Here is an 18,434-nt window from a genome sequence, read left to right on the forward strand (position 1 = left end):
CTGGGGGGTACCAAAATCATTGGTACGAAACCGGATTAGGACATGGACCAATAAGAAGCATACGTACTGGACAAAAGTACCTGGCAACAAATACAGTAGAACCTTCATTAGGGAACCGTCCGAGAAAAGAACCGAAGAACTACGTCAATATACTAGGGATCGGCTCAGAATAATTACAGGGTTACTAACCGGACATTGTCCGTTTAGAGGACACCTGAATGAAATTGGGCTGTACAATGAAGACCTCATCTGCAGATTATGCAACGAAGGGATAAAAACAGCTCTACACATCTTATGCGAATGTGAGGCACTGAATCACAGGAGGCAGGCAATATATGGACTTACAAAATTGCGACCAGAAGAATATGACGAACATCCAACACGTAACCTGTACAAACTACAGGGAACGAGACTGATGGAATGGGTGTCATGAGAAGATGGGAGAATAAACGCAATAAGCCCAAGAGGCTGCAGTGTTTTCTGGAGACTTGGACTAAATGGACAAGTCAGACAGCTCCCAAGGTACAAAAAAAAAGAAGATCTAAGTTCAGAACAATTTGAATTGGTGAAAGCCGCTTCTTTAAAGGTTGGAAAATCCTTAAATGTTTGGACTAATTATGGAACCGTATAATATGAACAGTGAATTATACAAAAACACTTTTCACTACACAGTTTGTATTGCAAACATTCGTTGTAGAATTAAATTAGATATCATTCACAGGATGTCCACACAGTATACTGAATGAAAGGTGGAAACATGAAATACTGTCATCCTCACTGATAGACATCGATGTTTTACCGTAAGACACTTGCCTTAGGGCTCTTCAGTACTAATTTGGATAACATAAAAAAAACACACACACAATTTATTCATACTCAAGAAGTATAGCCAAGAAGATGATAGCACAGCCAGCTATCGAAAGCGTTCGCGTATAATAAATAGAGGTTATGAAGCTTCAAATCCTTTTTGTGACATATGTTAATATTGAAATGAAAGCGCTCGCATATAATAAATAGAGGTTATATGTCAGAAGGCCACTAAGCCACATCTTTGTTAATGATAGTTGAATCTCAACGTGCAACATCAAATGAAAGGAAAAAAATGCAGAATTAATTGACAAAGAAAAAAACAAAAACGTTGCCAAGAGGGCAATAAGTTGCATCTTGGTTAATGATAGTCGCATCATCACATGTAGCACATCAAACAAAAGGGAAAAGAAAGCAGAATTCATGTGTTATATGTTGTTTGTTGATGTTGACCTCCTCTATTCATACCCAAGATGGCATAGATCAATGTGGATGCTGAATCGGCATCCGACAATAAGCTTCAAAACGAAGAAACAAAGACATTTATATTCTTTGTTTCATTTTAAAATATTTTACTATAAATACATTCTGCGTGGCGAAATGAGTTAGTTGTATCAGTTGAAAATGATACCAGTGACGAATACACCGATTCTGTTTGAAAGTGTTTTTAAGTTTGACTTTTTTCTCAGATAAATTTATTCAAATGTAATTTAATTGAAAATTGGTGACAGTTGTTGAATTATCATTAAATTTCCAAAATGTTTCTCAATATATATTGGATATTTCCAGTCAAATGTTTTTCATGTCCTCGTTTGTTTGAGATAGTGTTCGTATAATTAGTAATAGGCTCATTCAGGATAATTTAGTTTTTTATTAAAAATTATATATTATAAAAATAAATCATCTCCCACGTATCCCACAAAATTTTCCGGTTTATATCTCAATTAAAAACTGAGCAAGAGCAATTGAAAATGCGGGCCTGTTGTTGGAGATTATGAATCGCTGCTATCGTCAATTCAATTCAATTTTCTTCAAAGTAATGTATATATCAATTCTGGATAACTGGCATTTTTGACACAAAAGTTCTATAATAAATATAGAGTACCTTGGGATTCCAAGACATAATTTCGGATTTTTGTTTATGACGTAAATAGATCTTCGCACAATATTGTTTTTCGAATTCCAGTTTTCAACTAATATTCCAGATGAAGTAGAATCTGATGATGTATCAACAGAAGTCATGTCTCATGTCTCAAACTCTCACTGTCCTCGGGGGAACTTAGTAGTAATTTTTTCCAATACTTTCTGTATTTTCTATTTCTTTAGAACGATTTCTTTTTCGGTGGTATATAATATTTACGGTGTGTTTAGCTTTTGATCTTCGAAAAACCTGTTTATTAACTTAAATGCCAACATCAAAAGTATTTTCCTGTGTACCTGCTTCATCAGACATGATTTGATTTTGTTACAAGTATTCAACAAAATTTGTTTTTCCTTTTTTTTGAACAAACGGTGGAGCTTTAGATGTATAGGCCGTCGGTCTGTCAATCTGGCAATCAAATATATGCAGAATTACGCCTGGTTTCAATATAATTTTTCCCACTTTCATAGATTTGATATACATGTAATTTTCTAAGTCTGTTTCAACCTAAAATTCAAAACAGTGCTCAGAGTAAAGTACATTTTTTTATTAATCATTATCATTCATACTTCCATTAAACTGATCTTCGCAACAAAAATGCGTCCCCTTAGCAGATAAAAAGTCGGCCCCCGTATAGCGCGCTGTCATAACTTTCGTAACAGTGAAATAAAAATTTTGTCTGGTACAGTTACCGAATAATTCTTGCATTTAGGAATGATGCAATACTTGTAACGTTATTTTTTATCATTATTCATATCCACGCAGTTGACACACTGCAGTGAACAACACGCAACTTGCTTTCTACAGCTTTAGCACACGTATTTTGCTTATCCGCAAGTATCCCTTGTCGCCGAGTCGACTGATGTGACGTCAAGCTTTACCACGCCCCGTTTCGGTGAACGCCACATTCAACAAATAATTTGAGGGGAAAGATAAAGAGTGAAAATTCAAATTTTTTGCAGATGTACGTGAAACATAAACTTTCAAATTATGAAATAAAAAAATTGTTAAATGAGCCATTCAGCCATGAGCAGCTTCATTGATCACTATTCATTTTTTGCAGTGTGCTGTTTATTGAACAGAAAAAGTGAGGTTATGGAAAAGTTTGAAGAGTATTTAAACCTAGTTAAAGCCGAATTTGGTATTCAAATTGAGAGAGCAAGATGTTTAATTTTCGATTCTAATTTGGACAAAAAGTTTTGAGGAGAAGCAGTCAGAACTGCAGTCTATTTAACGAATAACATTCTTTGGTAAAACATAAGTTTTACCAAAGAATGTTACACCAGCAGAGATTTGGTTCAATGAACGACCATACATGAATAAAATTCGAGTCTTTGTTTCGGTAGTCCATAGCCATATACCTAAAGAAGATAGAAATGAGATATCAATAGTTATTGATGGAAAACTTATATTTTTCAACGAGACACCCTGAATATTCCTGTATATTTCAAAAGAGCTTAAAATTACCTTTCCAAAAATGTAGCACACTTGATGTTTTGCTACAGTCATCTTTGAAATACGGAACTTTTAGGGTTTTTCATGTCGACTTCGAAAGGCATTTTGGTCAAGTAGGCTTTGAACGATGCTGCAATAAAACAGAATGCAAATCTTTTCTGGTAGCTGTCAGATTTTGATTTAATTAGTGGTTTTTGTTCAATTTTCAAATACATACGCAGTGAAGTATGAGAATTATGAAAAATGTAATATAAAAGTCCATTTTATACAAACTGGAGAAAATGCAGAAGCAGGTAGCAATTAGTATCACGAAAGGTATCCAGAAAGAAGACAACCTTTTAGAGGAATTTTCGCAAGATTGCAACATTACCTAATTGAAAGTGGTCAATTGGAAAAGAAAAGGCCAAAATTATATGAATCAAATAGGGATAAGGAGTTGGAAGAAATACCTAACATTAGGAGGATTTTGAAAAAACAAATTCAAGCCATACAGGACCAGAAGAGTTCAACTAAAACCAGGCGATTTTGAACGCAGCATGGTGTTTTTGCCAGTGGTTCCTGGAAAATTGTAACCAAGTGCGTGATTTTTCCTTAATTTTTTTTTGGACAGGCAAAGCTTGTGTGAGCAGTGCCAGCAGATTCAACCGCTACAATTCTTATACTTGGGCACAACAAAATCCTCATTCTATTGTGGAGCATAGAAGTCAAGGAAGATTTGGATTTAATAGTTGGACAAATTTTTTCAGGGGTAGAATTATCGGCCCGTTCATTTATAATGGCACTCTCACATTTAGAAATATATTTAGAAATTTTAAGGCAAAATATTGAACCCATTGTTGATGAATTGCCACTAATAGAGCTCCGAAAAATATATTTTCAACAAGACGAAACTTCTCCTCAAAACACTGCAATTGTCAACAATTTTTTGGCTGTAAATGTTGGTAATAATTGTATAGCCAACCAAGGATCCAACCGTTGGCCGGCCAGATCACCGGACCTAAAGCCTATGGACTTTTACCTCTGGGGAAGGTTGAAAGATCTTATTTTTGAATTGCCGACCAATTCTAAGTACAAATTGGAAGTGGCAGGGATGCAAAGTTTAGCTTCTCTCACTCCTATTGAACTGATTGATTCGAAAAAAAAACATTCAGAAAAGGTGTCGCCTGTGTGTAGGAGAAGCTGGTAGACATTTCAAACACCTCTGAAAAAATATATTTCATTGTTTGTTCTTTATCATTATTATTATTTATTTGTGATGCACTATTTGTAATGTTTGGTGTAGTAATGAATATTACAGGAGTTTTATCCCAACACCAAACCGTTATTTTTAACACCTCCACACGTGTTTTGATCACCAAGTTGATCATCTTCAAAAGGATGTTTAATGTTCCTCATGAAGATGATCACATGGTGATCGAAACACGTGCCGAGGTGGTGTTTGGTGGTTTGGTGTACGGATAAAACTTCAGTAAAATTCATTATTATTATTGTTGAAGTTTAATTTATTAGTAGTAAATATAATATAAATCGTTATCAGTTCTATCGAAACTATGCGTTTTAATTACTGCTGTGAAAAGCTCTCTAAACATTTTATAGCTACTACTGAACAATTTCTTTCTGTTTTATCGCCGCGTCGTCCAAAGCCTACTTGATCAAAATGTTCGTTCTACATGAAAAAACCTAAAAGCTCTGTATCTCAAAAATGACTGTTGCAAAACATCAAGTGTACTGAATGTTTGGAAAGGTAATTTTAAGCCAATTAAAATATGCAGGAATATACAGGGTTTCTCATTGAAAAAATAATTTTCCATCAATAACCATTGATATCTGATTTGAAAAAATAAGTTTTTTACACCATTGAATTCTACGTAAAAAGTGCGTTGGAAATGTTTTCATAGAAATAAGAAATTTTTTACAGAAAAAAGTTACAGCAACTTTTCGAAAATGCACAATTTCAAAAAACATGCTGTTACTCAGGAATGATGATAGATATCGATATGCGGTTTTTACCATTACCACAGCCACAGATAGATGAAAACTATCTAATTTGAAAACAGCAGTTTTCCTTCAAAAGTGTCAATTTGGCCCACTCTGTACAACCCTAAAAAAATGAAAAATGTAGAACAATTTATATTAACCATTGAATGAACAAAACTGTCAGGACACTATTTCTGTCTAATACTTTCCAGTACTCAATTTTACCTTTCGAGAAGGGTTTACAGCACAAACTCAATGGACAGTTTGTACAGCATCTCAAAAAACAGGAGCCATGATGACTTGGGTTCGTAGTGCAAAATGTTCGATCTTTAAGTTGAAACTCATGAATAGGATTTACATTAGGAACAGATCTGAAACTTTGCCTCAATCGCAGAATGGATTCATATAAACACCATAACTGAGTATTCGGTTTTATTTTCCAGGTTGGTCGTGAATGTCCATCGTCTTTTCATCTAGGAAGTATCTACTCTTTCAGAAATTTCCTTAGTTACCAAGAAGAACGAAATAATTATAAGTAAATAAAGTACAGCCCATCAAACTTAGAGTGTACACCTGACAAATGATAATTTTTACAATAATGGTGACATGTTGATAACGCCCTCATTTTTGAGATGTCACAAGGAGTATCGATGTAGGATTGAGATGAAACTTGAAATTTAATTTGACATCCCCAAATTATATATCGTACAGTAGTGATTGAAAAAATAATAAAATAGTGAGAAGAAAATTCATCATGCTACATTTTTCTGGATAGTCCGGTCAAATTAGACTAAAAAATAAGAGTGAAGGTACATACATTTACAACAAGCTGCAAATGTGTGAAATTGTTCAAAACATAGTTAAAAATAAGATTTTAAAATTTCGAATGATTTCGATGCCTGGAAAAAAAATTATTCGAGGTCAAAGGTCAAAAATCTCGAAAAAAATGGGTTTTTCGAGATTTTCAGGAAAACGGTAAGTTTTATCATAAAATAACCTGAGATTATATTGTAGATCATAAAATTCTCTACAAAAAATGTATCAATACTTTTTTAGAGTCACCGTTTCTGAGATACGACGAGTCAAAAAGTTGTAAAAGTTGTAATCGTCATTATATGCATAAGTATGCCACGTATATACATCTCTGAAGTTGTAATTCAAGTAAAAATATTTTTCTATTTTAGCGATAAGTAGTACTATAAAAGTTCACGAAGAAAAAGTACCTGTTGACCCTGTATTATTGTTCCAGCGCATGAGTATTACTGCAACATTTCAAGATGAAATTGAGAAATATTTTGAATATGAATTGGCTCCCTACCCTTTATCATTGTTTGATGACCTCGGGATGCGTCAAACACAGAAGTCTGCCATTTACGATCGTTTCCAACAGGTCAATATTGAAATTAACAATACTAATACGACATACATCATTGACGGTGGATACTTACTACATCGTGTTGTGTGGAATGGTGAAGAAACATTTAGCATTATTTTAGATAATTACGTTCTGTATGTACGTAGACATTTTGGTGCCAGAATTACGGTCGTATTTGATGGCTATGATGATTGCACGAGAAATATTAAAGCTGCAGAACAACGTCGTCGAACTTTAGCAACATCTTCATTTTCAGATATTCTATTTGATGAACTTATGACAGTTCCTACCAGTCAACAGAAATTTATTGCAAATACTCAAAACAAATATCGGTTCATTTCAATGTTGAAGGATAAGTTTATTGGCGAAAATATATTGGTTAAACAGGCTAATAACGATGCCCGATGTACTGATCATTGAAACAGCTATAGAACAATTTAATTTGACAAATACAACTATTGTTATTGGTGAAGATGTAGACTTACTCGTACTTCTTACTGCTCGAACTCAACCTGAAAAAACTATTTTCTTTCTAAAGCCAGGAAAAGCTCAAAGTCAAACAGAAATATATTCGTCAAAAAGTTTATCTACTTTTGCAAAGAGTCAAAATCATGTACTATTTTTACACGTAATAACTGGCTGTGATACAACGTCTGCATTTCACAGGAGGGATAAAGCAGTCTTTAAAATGTTTGAAAAACAAGATTTAGTTCAATGTGCTGAAGTTTTCAAAAAAAGTAATTCGACTCAACAAGAAATTATCACCAACGGGATTCAGTTTCTTCTTTCTATGTACAAAGCTCCGAAAAAAGCCACCTGCTTAGATAAGTATCGATATGCATGTTTCGTAAAAAACACTAAAAATAAGAAACAGGTGCCATTAGCTTGTCTTCCTCCAACCTCAGTTGCTGCTCATCAACATCTTTTCCGGGTATATTACCAAGTTCAAGTGTGGCTTGGTTATCAGCTAGACCCAAAAGACTAGGTTGGAAGTTGGTCGACAATACATTAGAACCTATTCAGACTTTACTCCCACCTGCGCCGGAAAAACACCTGCGCTGAACACAATTTTTTGCAACTGAAAAAATGGATGCAGCGCTAAATGTGGTTGTAAAAAAGTTGGACTGTTGTGTTCTCTGGCATGTACACATTGTCAAGGCCAGTCATGTTCAAATGTTGAATCACCAATAGTGGAGGATTCATGATACCAACGAGGAAACATGGCGATACATCACCCTTGACGCAGTTTACCTACACCCAGGATGAACATCAAGAAGAAGAAGACCAAGAAGAAGAAGACCAAGAAGAAGAAGAAGACCAAGAAGAAGAAGAAGACCAAGAAGAAGAAGGAGACCAAGAAGAAGTATTTGAAGGTTATGACTCAGATGAATAAATTTTTACATTTTTTTAATTTCAATCGCTTTTATAATTTCCAACCCTTCCTAATATATTTTATTATGCAAGTTTTCAATTTGACAGAATCACAATAGACAAATATGTGGAATAGGCCTACTGGGGAAACACGTTAAAAAACGCGCTAAGTACACTACCTCATAGGTGGCGTGGAAACGTGTGCATATATGACGATTACAACTTTTTGACTCGTGTATCTCAGAAACGGTGTCTCTAAGAAAAAAAAATAATGATACATTTTTTGTAGAGAATTTTATGATTTACAATTTTTATCTGAATTCATTTTATGATAAAACTTACCGTTTTCCTGAAAATCGCGAAAAACCAATTTTTTTCGAGATTTTTGACCTTTGACCTCCAATAAATTTTTTTTCCAGGCATCGCAATCATTCAGAATTTTAAAATTTCATTTTTAACTATGTTTTGAACAATTACAGGCGTTTGAAGCTTGTTGTCAATGTCTGATTGACCGGATTATGGAAGTTGTTCATTATATAAAAACTGAACTAGAATTCAATTTGAAGTATTTTTTAGAGACTATAATACATATAAAAAACCTCAGTAAACTTCATGCATTTTTGAACATTTACTGAAAACTTGAAAATGAGGTAGTCTTTCTTGTCTTGAAATACTTTAAGATTGATGCTAACTTGCGAATAACTTACTTGCAATCCATTAACTATTGACTGAAAACCTGAACCACACAACTTGTTCACCATATAAGCTGGTTTTTCAAGAGGTATTCCACATTTCAGTGCAACATGTCTAGGAAGGAAAATTCCATCTGGAGCTGAGATCTGAAAAAACGGTAGAAAGTATTATACCCTTCATCTACTGAGGATATTTATTAGTCATACAATATTACAGAATTTGGAACTTTCGAAAAATTTCCAAATTATTCAAAACTGTTGTTTACAATCAAATTATAACTATTTAGTTGGTTATAACATTATCTCCACATCAGCATGGGTTTCGAAAATATTTTATGTATACCGATGAAATGGTATACCTATGTATAAAAACCTAAATTAGAACTATTACGTCTCCAGAGCATTTTCCCGTCTCTCTACGATTTTCGATACAGCCAAATTTATTGAAAATAAAACTGGATTCGATGTGTATCAGAGGACTGATCAATTTGTGGCTTTATATATATATATATATATATATATATATATATATATATTACACAGAACACGGAGCGAAACCCGAGAAAACAGCTCATCATACTTTATCCGTGAGAATCTTCGAGTTAACATATATATATATATATAAAGGAAAATTAGTTGCATCACTCAATATATATATATATATATATATATATATATATATATATATATATATATATATATATATATATATGTATATGTATATATATGTATATATATATATATATATATATATATACAGTGTCACCATTAAAGTGCGCACCATATGGGAAACTTTTTTTTCGAAAAGTTTCAATGAAGTTTAACTTTCGGCACTTGTTTGTGCTTTAAATTTAACTTAAAATGATGCGGCCAACTGCGACCCACTGACGTTCAGTGATTGTCAAATTCAACTTTTTTTTTTGAAAAAAATTGAAAAAGTGCATTTCTAAATCGAATTTAACAAAAAGTAAAAGTTACTTGAAAAAGTTGTGTCTACGGCAATTTTATATCCGTATGCCAAATTTTATGCAACTAATGAAGTTAACGTTTTGCTTATTTTCGACAGATATATACCCTTTATTTTAAAAAACAAGTTCGGTTAATTTTCATCAATTCATGTATACATAACAAACTTATCACGGAGTTTAACTTTTCTGATACATTTTTACTCATACGGACATTTTTAGAGAAAAAAGCTTTATATCTTCCATTGATTATCTGCGAGCGTTTTCGACAGTTGGTAGTACTGTCATCTTCTTGGCCCTCCTCAAACTGAACTTGTTATCCTGTCGTCTGCCTCTTTATATGGTCAGAGCGTCTTAACTCAGGTATTTCAGGTACTTTAGGTAAATTTGCCTGTATTTGTACTGCATTAGGTACTCTTGTTTGTGTTAGATCTTCTCTAGGAATGTGTATGGTTTTGTTTAATATATTGAATGTGAGGTCTTGTTGTGTTTTGATTTGTACTTGTTCCTCGATAAGTGATTTATGATTGTTAAATTTATGGATGTTCAAGTTTTCCCAAATGTCCATGCGGTTTCCCTTGTTGATTTGTTTTATGAGTTTTATGTTCTCTGGTGGGGGGAAATTATGTTTGTTTTGTATGGCGTGCGTTGCGAGGTTTGATTTATATACTATTGGATTTATGTATGCCTTTTTGTGCTCATTGTACCTTTGGATCAGTTTTTTCTTGGTTTGGCCAAGTATGATCCACGATCCAACCACAAAATATGAAAGACAAATTGATAACCTAATAAAATCCAACAAACAGATCTTTAACAACAAAGCATTGAACAGATACACAGTCAACAACCCAGAAGCACCAAAACTCAACGCACAGATAAAGATACATAAGGAAAATAAACCTATAAGACCGGTTATCAATTTCACCAAAGCACCTTCATACAAAATTTCAAAAATCATAGCCGACGAACTGAAAAACAAAATCAACAGGAACAACGACCACAGCATCAAAAATTCAATGGAACTCACAGACAGAATCTCTATGACAAATGTCAGCCCGAACACTAAACTGTTCTCGTTCGACATAAAAAAACATGTACTCAAACATACCAGTCAACGAAAGTATAAACATCATATCTGAGAAACTAAAACACCAAAACATAGACAAAACCTACATTAACCAAATGGAACACAGTCTAAATACAATACTTAATCAAAATTATTTCGAATCTGAAGGGAAAATTTATAAACAAACAGATGCACTAGCGATGGGATCTTCACTATCTAGCATTATATCCGAAATATAATATCCGAAATATACCTGCAAACCATTGATGAGAAAATCTCAACAATAATAAAAACACATGATGAAAAAGGAGAATGGTTCAGATACGTTGACGATGGACTGTACATATCACAAAACAATGGAATAAAAATAGAACAAATAAGAAAAGAAATTAAAGAAATAAATCAAAAACTATGTTTCAGCATTGAGGAAGAACATAACTCAAAACTTAACTACCTGGACATAACCATAGGATATAACCACAACAAAACACAATTTCAAATGGCAATATACAGGAAACCAACACAAACAAGCTCCACCATACCCGCAAGTTCAAACCATCCACCATCACACAAAATGGCTGCATATAACGCATTCATATATAGAATGTTAAGGATACTACTCAGCAATGAAGCTCGAAACAAAGAAAGGAAAGTCATATACCAAATAGCGAACGAAAACGGATACACCCAAAAGACAATAGATAAACTAGAAAACAGAATCAAACAAAAAAAATACAGAACAAGGATCAAGCCACCCCAACAGACAAAACAACACAACGATGGACAGCATTTACGTACGTAAGACACCAAACCAAAAACTAACAAACATCTTCAAACCACTGAACATCAACATCACATACAAGCCGAACACGAAGATAACACAAAAAATAAACAACTATGAAAAAGAAGAAGACAAAGACCAAAACGGGATATACAGTATACAATGCTCGGACTGCTACAAATTCTATATCGACCAAACCAAGAAAAAACTGATCCAAAGGTACAATGAGCACAAAAAGGCATACATAAATCCAATAGTATATAAATCAAACCTCGCAACACACGCCATAACAAAACAAACATAATTTTCCCCCACCAGAGAACATAAAACTCATAAAACATGTCAACAAGGGAAACCGCATGGACATTTGGGAAAACTTGAACATCCATAAATTTAACAGTCATAAATCACTTATCGAGGAACAAGTACAAATCAAAACACAACAAGACCCCACATACAATATATTAAACAAAACCATACACATTCCTAGAGAAGATCTAACACAAAGAAGAGTACCTGATGCAATACCAATACAGGCAAATTTACCTAAAGTATAAAATGATTTGAAATCCCTGAAACAAGTAAAAAAGAATAATTAAAAAAGAATAGTTGAAAATAACAATTATATTAAGCAACAATAAACCTGAAATGAAATGATAGTAAAATAACCTACAAGTAAAAATATAATAATTGAATAAATAGAAATTAAAGGAATGCAAAAAAGAAAATAATAAAAAAATAAAAAAAGTGTAGAGATTCCAAGTCACGTTAGTTCACGACGTTTCGATTGTTGGTATCTACAATCGTCTTCGGGTGATGACTGGCTTGTTGGTATCTACAATCGTCTTCGGGTGATGACTGGACTGATTCCTCCGAGAGATGACTATTTTATAGGTCGTCGAAATACTTTCACTTTCTCTACTTTCCATTTTCCGCTTCACTGATTTCGTGAAAGATGACCGATTTGGCGGGAGTTGGTCATTTCTCGTTTGATGATGGGTTTCCATATGTTTCGTATATCTACGCTGGCCTGGCTGAATACGTTGTTAGACAACATGTATGCGGCTTCCTTAAATTTTCTCCTGAACCAATGTTCCTCTCTGTGCAAGATCTCAGCTTGGGACCACTCGATGTTGTGTTGATGGGTCCAAACATGGTCTGCTATTCCTGATTTGCTGGTTTCTCCTCGCTGTGTGTGCTTCTTGTGCTCGGCAATGCGAATATTCAATGGCCTCTTAGTTTCACCAATATAGGATTTTCCGCACTCACAGGGTATCCGGTAAATGCAATTCTTGGGATCGCAGTCCGCGTTTGGGGCCTGGTTTTCGTGAGGCTGCTACGGATAGTGTTACCGGATCTGAAACAGGTTCTAATGTTGTACTTGGAACCAATTCTTCTTATCCTCTCCGATAATCCTCTGATGTAGGGAAGTGCAAGCACTGGTTGTGACGGCTTCTCTTCCTTGCGAGGCTCCTGCTGTCTTTTGGCCAAAGTCTTTTCTACCATCGCTTTGGAGTATCCATTCCGCTGAAGATCACTTTTGATGATGTCTAGTTCCTTCTCGAGACCTTCCTTTGTATTACAAAGCCCAAAAGCACGGTCTAATAGAGTCTTGATGATTCCTCTTTTTGTCGATTGATGGTGGTTGGATTCGTGGTTCAGATACTGTCCCGTATGAGTGGGTTTTCGGTATACAGATGTTTCCCACTTAGTGTCGGTCCTCTTCACCAAAACGTCTAAGAATGGCAATTCATTGTGGATTTCCTTCTCCATTGTGAAAGTGATGGAAGGTCTCACGCTGTTGATGTGTTTCAGAAAGGCGTCTAGTTCAGTATTCCCATGGTTCCATATTATGAAGGTGTCGTCAACATATCTCAACCAGACTCGAGGTTTCTTGTGGGCTTCTTCAATGGCCAGAGTTTCAAACCACTCCATATATATGTTGGCTATGACTGGTGAAAGTGGCGATCCCATTGGCAGTCCCTCATCTTGTGTAAAGAATTCGTCCTTCAGTTGGAAATAACAGTTTCGCACACAGCATCCTAGTAATTCCATAATTACTTCTATAGTCATCACCCGAAGACGATTGTAGATACCAACAATCGAAACGTCGTGAACTAACGTGACTTGGAATCTCTACACTTTTTTTATTTTTTTATTATTTTCTTTTTTGCATTCCTTTAATTTCTATTTATTCAATTATTATATTTTTACTTGTAGGTTATTTTACTATCATTTCATTTCAGGTTTATTGTTGCTTAATATAATTGTTATTTTCAACTATTCTTTTTTAATTATTCTTTTTTACTTGTTTCAGGGATTTCAAATCATTTTATATAATAGACAATGGAAGTCCGAACTAGTGAAATTCATCACGAAACATTGTCAATCACCTTCAAACTTACCTAAAGTACCTGAGTTAAGACGCTCTGACCGTATAAAGAGGCAGACGACAGGATAACAAGTTCAGTTTGAGGAGGGCCAAGAAGATGATAGTACTACCAACTGTCGAAAGCGCTTGCAGATAATTAATAGAAGATATAAAGCTTCAAATCCTTTTTGTAAAATTTAATAATGAAATACTGAAAATAAAGGAAAATTAGTTGCATCACTCAATATATATATATATATATATATATATATATATATATATATATATACAGGGCTTTTCATGATGAGCGTTAATTAGCCGTTTCTGACAAACTATTTAAAGGATCAACCTGAAAATTTCACAGTATGCATAAATCAATATGACCTACACGCCTAAAATATTTCAGACGAAGCGGCGTTGTCGCTTCTTCTATAAAGTAGCGGCTTCTTTGATTTTTCAATTGGAACACCCCGTATATAATATCATATTATGATTCATTATCACTTTTTCAACAAATTCATATACTATTTTCCTATCCCTATCTATTACCGTTTAGAAGATTTAAATTAATTTCGATATTTTTTTTACCAAACATGAACTTTCATAAATGCTGATAATCTTGAACTCTCTTGCATTAAAACGATCAAATTTGGAATGGAGTGGAATAATACTATGAGGATCTTCACTCCGAGTCATATTTTCATTTGCCCCATACAGGGTCTTCAAAAAAATGCAGATAATTTGATCTCATGAAAAAATGAGTGGAACTCAATTTTTTCAAATGGATCACCCTGTATATTTCAACATTTTTGAGCTCTACATCCAATTTTAGATTAACTTTGTTCAGATAATACTATTTCTATTTTGAACAGTTTTCGAGATAAACTGTTTCAAACGGAAACTGACGTGGTTTTCTTGGTCGGTTTTTTGAAGTCATCACTTATTTTGAATATTCAACATTTTTTTTATACTTAGTAATATTTCTTTTTGATTCAGTTTTTTTAACTGTCTCAGATCAGTCAATTCGAAATTGGTATCTACCTACCTTAGAAAAAGTTACAATTTGTATACATTGAGGTGGTCTCTAACGTACAACAGTACACCTTAATATTTTTTAATAGTGTGCTTTGGAAAAATAAATGAAACAATTATTCAACTTCAGACTTTCATTAGCGTTTTGACTGATTGTGATAGCTACCAATTATAATAGAATAATGTCAAGATTAGGTTACAGTAATGAAGATTTCTTGAATTTATTAATAATTTATGGTGAGTGCAATAGAATTGCAAGTAGAACATGCCGATTATTTCATGAAAGATATCCACAACTTCCGAAGCCGAATAATAATGTGATAAATCGACTACTAAAAACTGTAGGTTGAATGGAACCTTCCGTCCAAAAATCATTCGTAAGAAGACTAAAGTGGATGATGATGACAATGGTATAACAGTTTTGGGATACTTTCATGCATTTCCAAATGCTTCTCTGTACGAGGCTGAAAGGGAGATAGGTATACCCTACGTGACAATTTGTCGAATTCTTAATAAGCATAAATGTCATCCCTATAAGTTCTACTGTGTCCAACATTTGAAAGAAACTGATTTACCTCGTAGAGTGGAATTGAGGAAAGAGGATGAACATTTCCTTGACAATATCATATGGACAGATGATGCCAAGTTCACAAAAAATGGAGTTTTCAATAGACACAACAGTTATTATTGGGCGCCAGAAAATCCCCATGTTGTCCGCCAAAGGGGTTTTCAAGAAAGATGTTAATTCAATGTATTTTGTGCCATAAAGAATGGAATGGAATGGAATTCAAATGATTTTAAATAATAGACCAGGAAGAGAACGTGTATGGTACCAAATGGATGGTGCTCCATTCCATAATTCTCATTCAGTCAGCGAAGCTTAACCGAAATCTTCGAAGACAGATGGATTGGTAATAATGGACCTTTTCGTTGGCCTCCTAGAACACCAGATGGCAATCCATTAGATTATTTCGTGTGGGGTTTCATTAAAAATATGGTTTACTCTACTCCAATAACAACAATAGAAGATATGAAATCGAGAGTTACAACTGCTTTCAATAGTTTGACTCCAGACTTGATCAGAAGCGCTACACATGACAATCTTTTGAAGAGATTACATGTTTGTTTAAGTAGAGGTGGAGATATGTTTGAACATATTCTGAAATACACTGACGATTAAATTAACTCATCAATTTATGGGTTTATTATTTTCAGTTTGAGTTTCAGCGTTAATAAAACTATTGTTTGAAGAGAAGTTTCATTCGATGGTTGAGGAGTATTTTAATAATTATTTTTTCATTGTATTATCTGTGACTAATTGAGAAACATCAACGAAATCTGTTTTACAAAAATGAGTGATGAACAAGGAAACCATGTCAATTTCCATTTGAAACAGTTTATCTCGAAAACGGTTCAAAATAGAAATAGTATTTATTATCTGAACAAAGTTAATCTAAAATTGGATGTAGAGCTCAAAAATGTTGAAATATACAGGGTGTTCTATTTGAAAAAATTGAGTTCCACTCATTTTTTCATGAGATCAAAGTATCTGCATTTTTTGAAGACCCTGTATGAGGCAAATGAAATTATGACTCGGAGTGAAGATCCTCATAGTATCACTCCACTCCATTTCAAATTTGATCGTTTTAATGCAAGAGAGTTCAAGATTATCAGCATTTATGAAAGTTCATGTTTGGTAAAAAAATATCGAAATTAATTTGGTTTGGTGGAACAGTAGAAAAACATGAAATATAAAAATAACGAAAGAAAGAAAACCATTACAGAAATATTAACATCTTTTTACAAAATCGAATTTACTTCTCAAGCTTCCTTTGCAGCAAACAAATTAATTTCCTCCTGGGTGTCAATGTTCATTCTACGGTGGATTGATATTAACGCCAAACCGATTAGTCGTTCCTGGCTTGTGGAGTTTCTTAAATAAGTTTTGAGGTGTTTTAGAGAAGAGAAAGTACTTTCAGGGGTACATGTGGAAACAGGTAGTGTAGGCAAGATCTTTGAAAGTTTGTACGCACATTGCTGGTTTTCCATTGTGTTTCGGGGAATTTTTTTTCAATATTCTCTTTGAAGCACTTGGTTCGTTTTGCCAAGGACTTGATGACATTTCTAACAGATTTCATAATTCCAATAGTATCTGTATCTGCAGAGTAGGAAGGTGACACACACATGTGACCCATTGCACATCCTCCCAAGGAGTTGTCCTCCTAAGTTATCGTCGATCCTGTCCTTTCCACGAAAGTGGACAGATCACTACTAGGCATCTTTATATCGGCAGGTGTAGGCCAAGACTCGCCGAACACACAAAACACAATACAATAACTCCGGACACTCGCATAGGACATGCCTGACGGTTTCATCTTTCTGTTCACACATCCTGCATAGAAGTGTGTCCACTAGCCCCATATTCTTAGTTGACAGTGGTCAGTCAGAAATCCTACTGTTAAGCGTAAATTTTTTCTTGATCATCGCTAGATATTTCTTCGGCGCCAGCTTCCCAGGGTGATCCTAGCAAGATTGCATCCTTTGATTTCATATCATCTCTTTAGGAATTGAACAATTGTCGAAGTCATCAAGCCGTAGGTGCCACTGAATTCTAAAATTCTTAGTGTCTTTCACTACCATTTCTAAGAAAAATTTTCTAAGACTAAGTTATAGAGCTTGAAATTTGCTTCAATGTCATATACCTATATTTTGGTACTTTATTTTCAACTAAATCGTAAGTTCAACATTATAAAAATTTAAGATAAGAAAAAATTAGCAATCGGTGTACTGTCATCGAAGTATTTGTTTTCAGCAATGGAATGAAATATATTATACAATCTTCAATTTACAATTATAAATTTTATTATTTATTTTGCCCTCTTCGTTATTTGTTAAATAAGATGCTTCTCTACAACAACCGTCACATCCTTTCATAGACAGAAAATCATCTTCGAGAATTTGGTCAAGTGCAGCATTTAACTCTGAGAGTTATGGAACTAGTACATGCCTCCTCCCCAAACCTAATTCACCGCTCTGACATTAGGTTCCTCCCCTAACCACATTGGTGGTATATCTGGAATGCATGTTGCTTGAAGCTGCTTCAAATGGGTTGAAAGTCGAGAGACCAGGTTTCATGTTTACAGCTAAACTAGTTAACTAACACTTTATTATTTGAACACTCCTTAGGGAGATATTGTATAGTGAAACATTTACAGTTTTGTAAACTGTTCAGCGAAAATATCGCAACGAAGTATTCCTTGATACGTTATGGATCAAGTATCAGCCAATTTCATCATAATTCATATTGCATATAATTCTTCAAATCCTGGAACCGATTTCTTTGCTAAAAAAAGCAAGAATTGATCCAAAACAACTATTCCATTGTCAATCATGATTGTCGA

At 34.1% G+C, this 18,434-nt stretch overlaps 1 protein-coding gene across 2 annotated transcripts in view; it reads right to left on the reverse strand.

Annotated features, from left to right (window-relative positions):
* The window catches only part of LOC111504790 (3-ketoacyl-CoA thiolase, mitochondrial), a 123,142-nt gene that overhangs the window by 89,984 nt on the left and 14,724 nt on the right, over positions 1 to 18,434 (reverse strand). For both annotated transcript variants that reach the window (XR_012468280.1, XM_074186070.1), the window contains exon 3: positions 8,834 to 8,965. Coding sequence is in view for 1 of the 2 variants with exons in the window: in XM_074186070.1 (XP_074042171.1) it covers positions 8,834 to 8,965 (132 nt within the window). In the remaining variant the exon portion in view is untranslated. The remainder of the gene's footprint in view (positions 1 to 8,833; positions 8,966 to 18,434) is intronic.

The sequence above is a fragment of the Leptinotarsa decemlineata genome, unplaced genomic scaffold (genome assembly GCF_025532065.1).
Source record: "Leptinotarsa decemlineata unplaced genomic scaffold, Ldec_3_MD MMD2_tig00078422_RagTag_RagTag, whole genome shotgun sequence".
Taxonomy (NCBI): domain Eukaryota; kingdom Metazoa; phylum Arthropoda; class Insecta; order Coleoptera; family Chrysomelidae; genus Leptinotarsa; species Leptinotarsa decemlineata.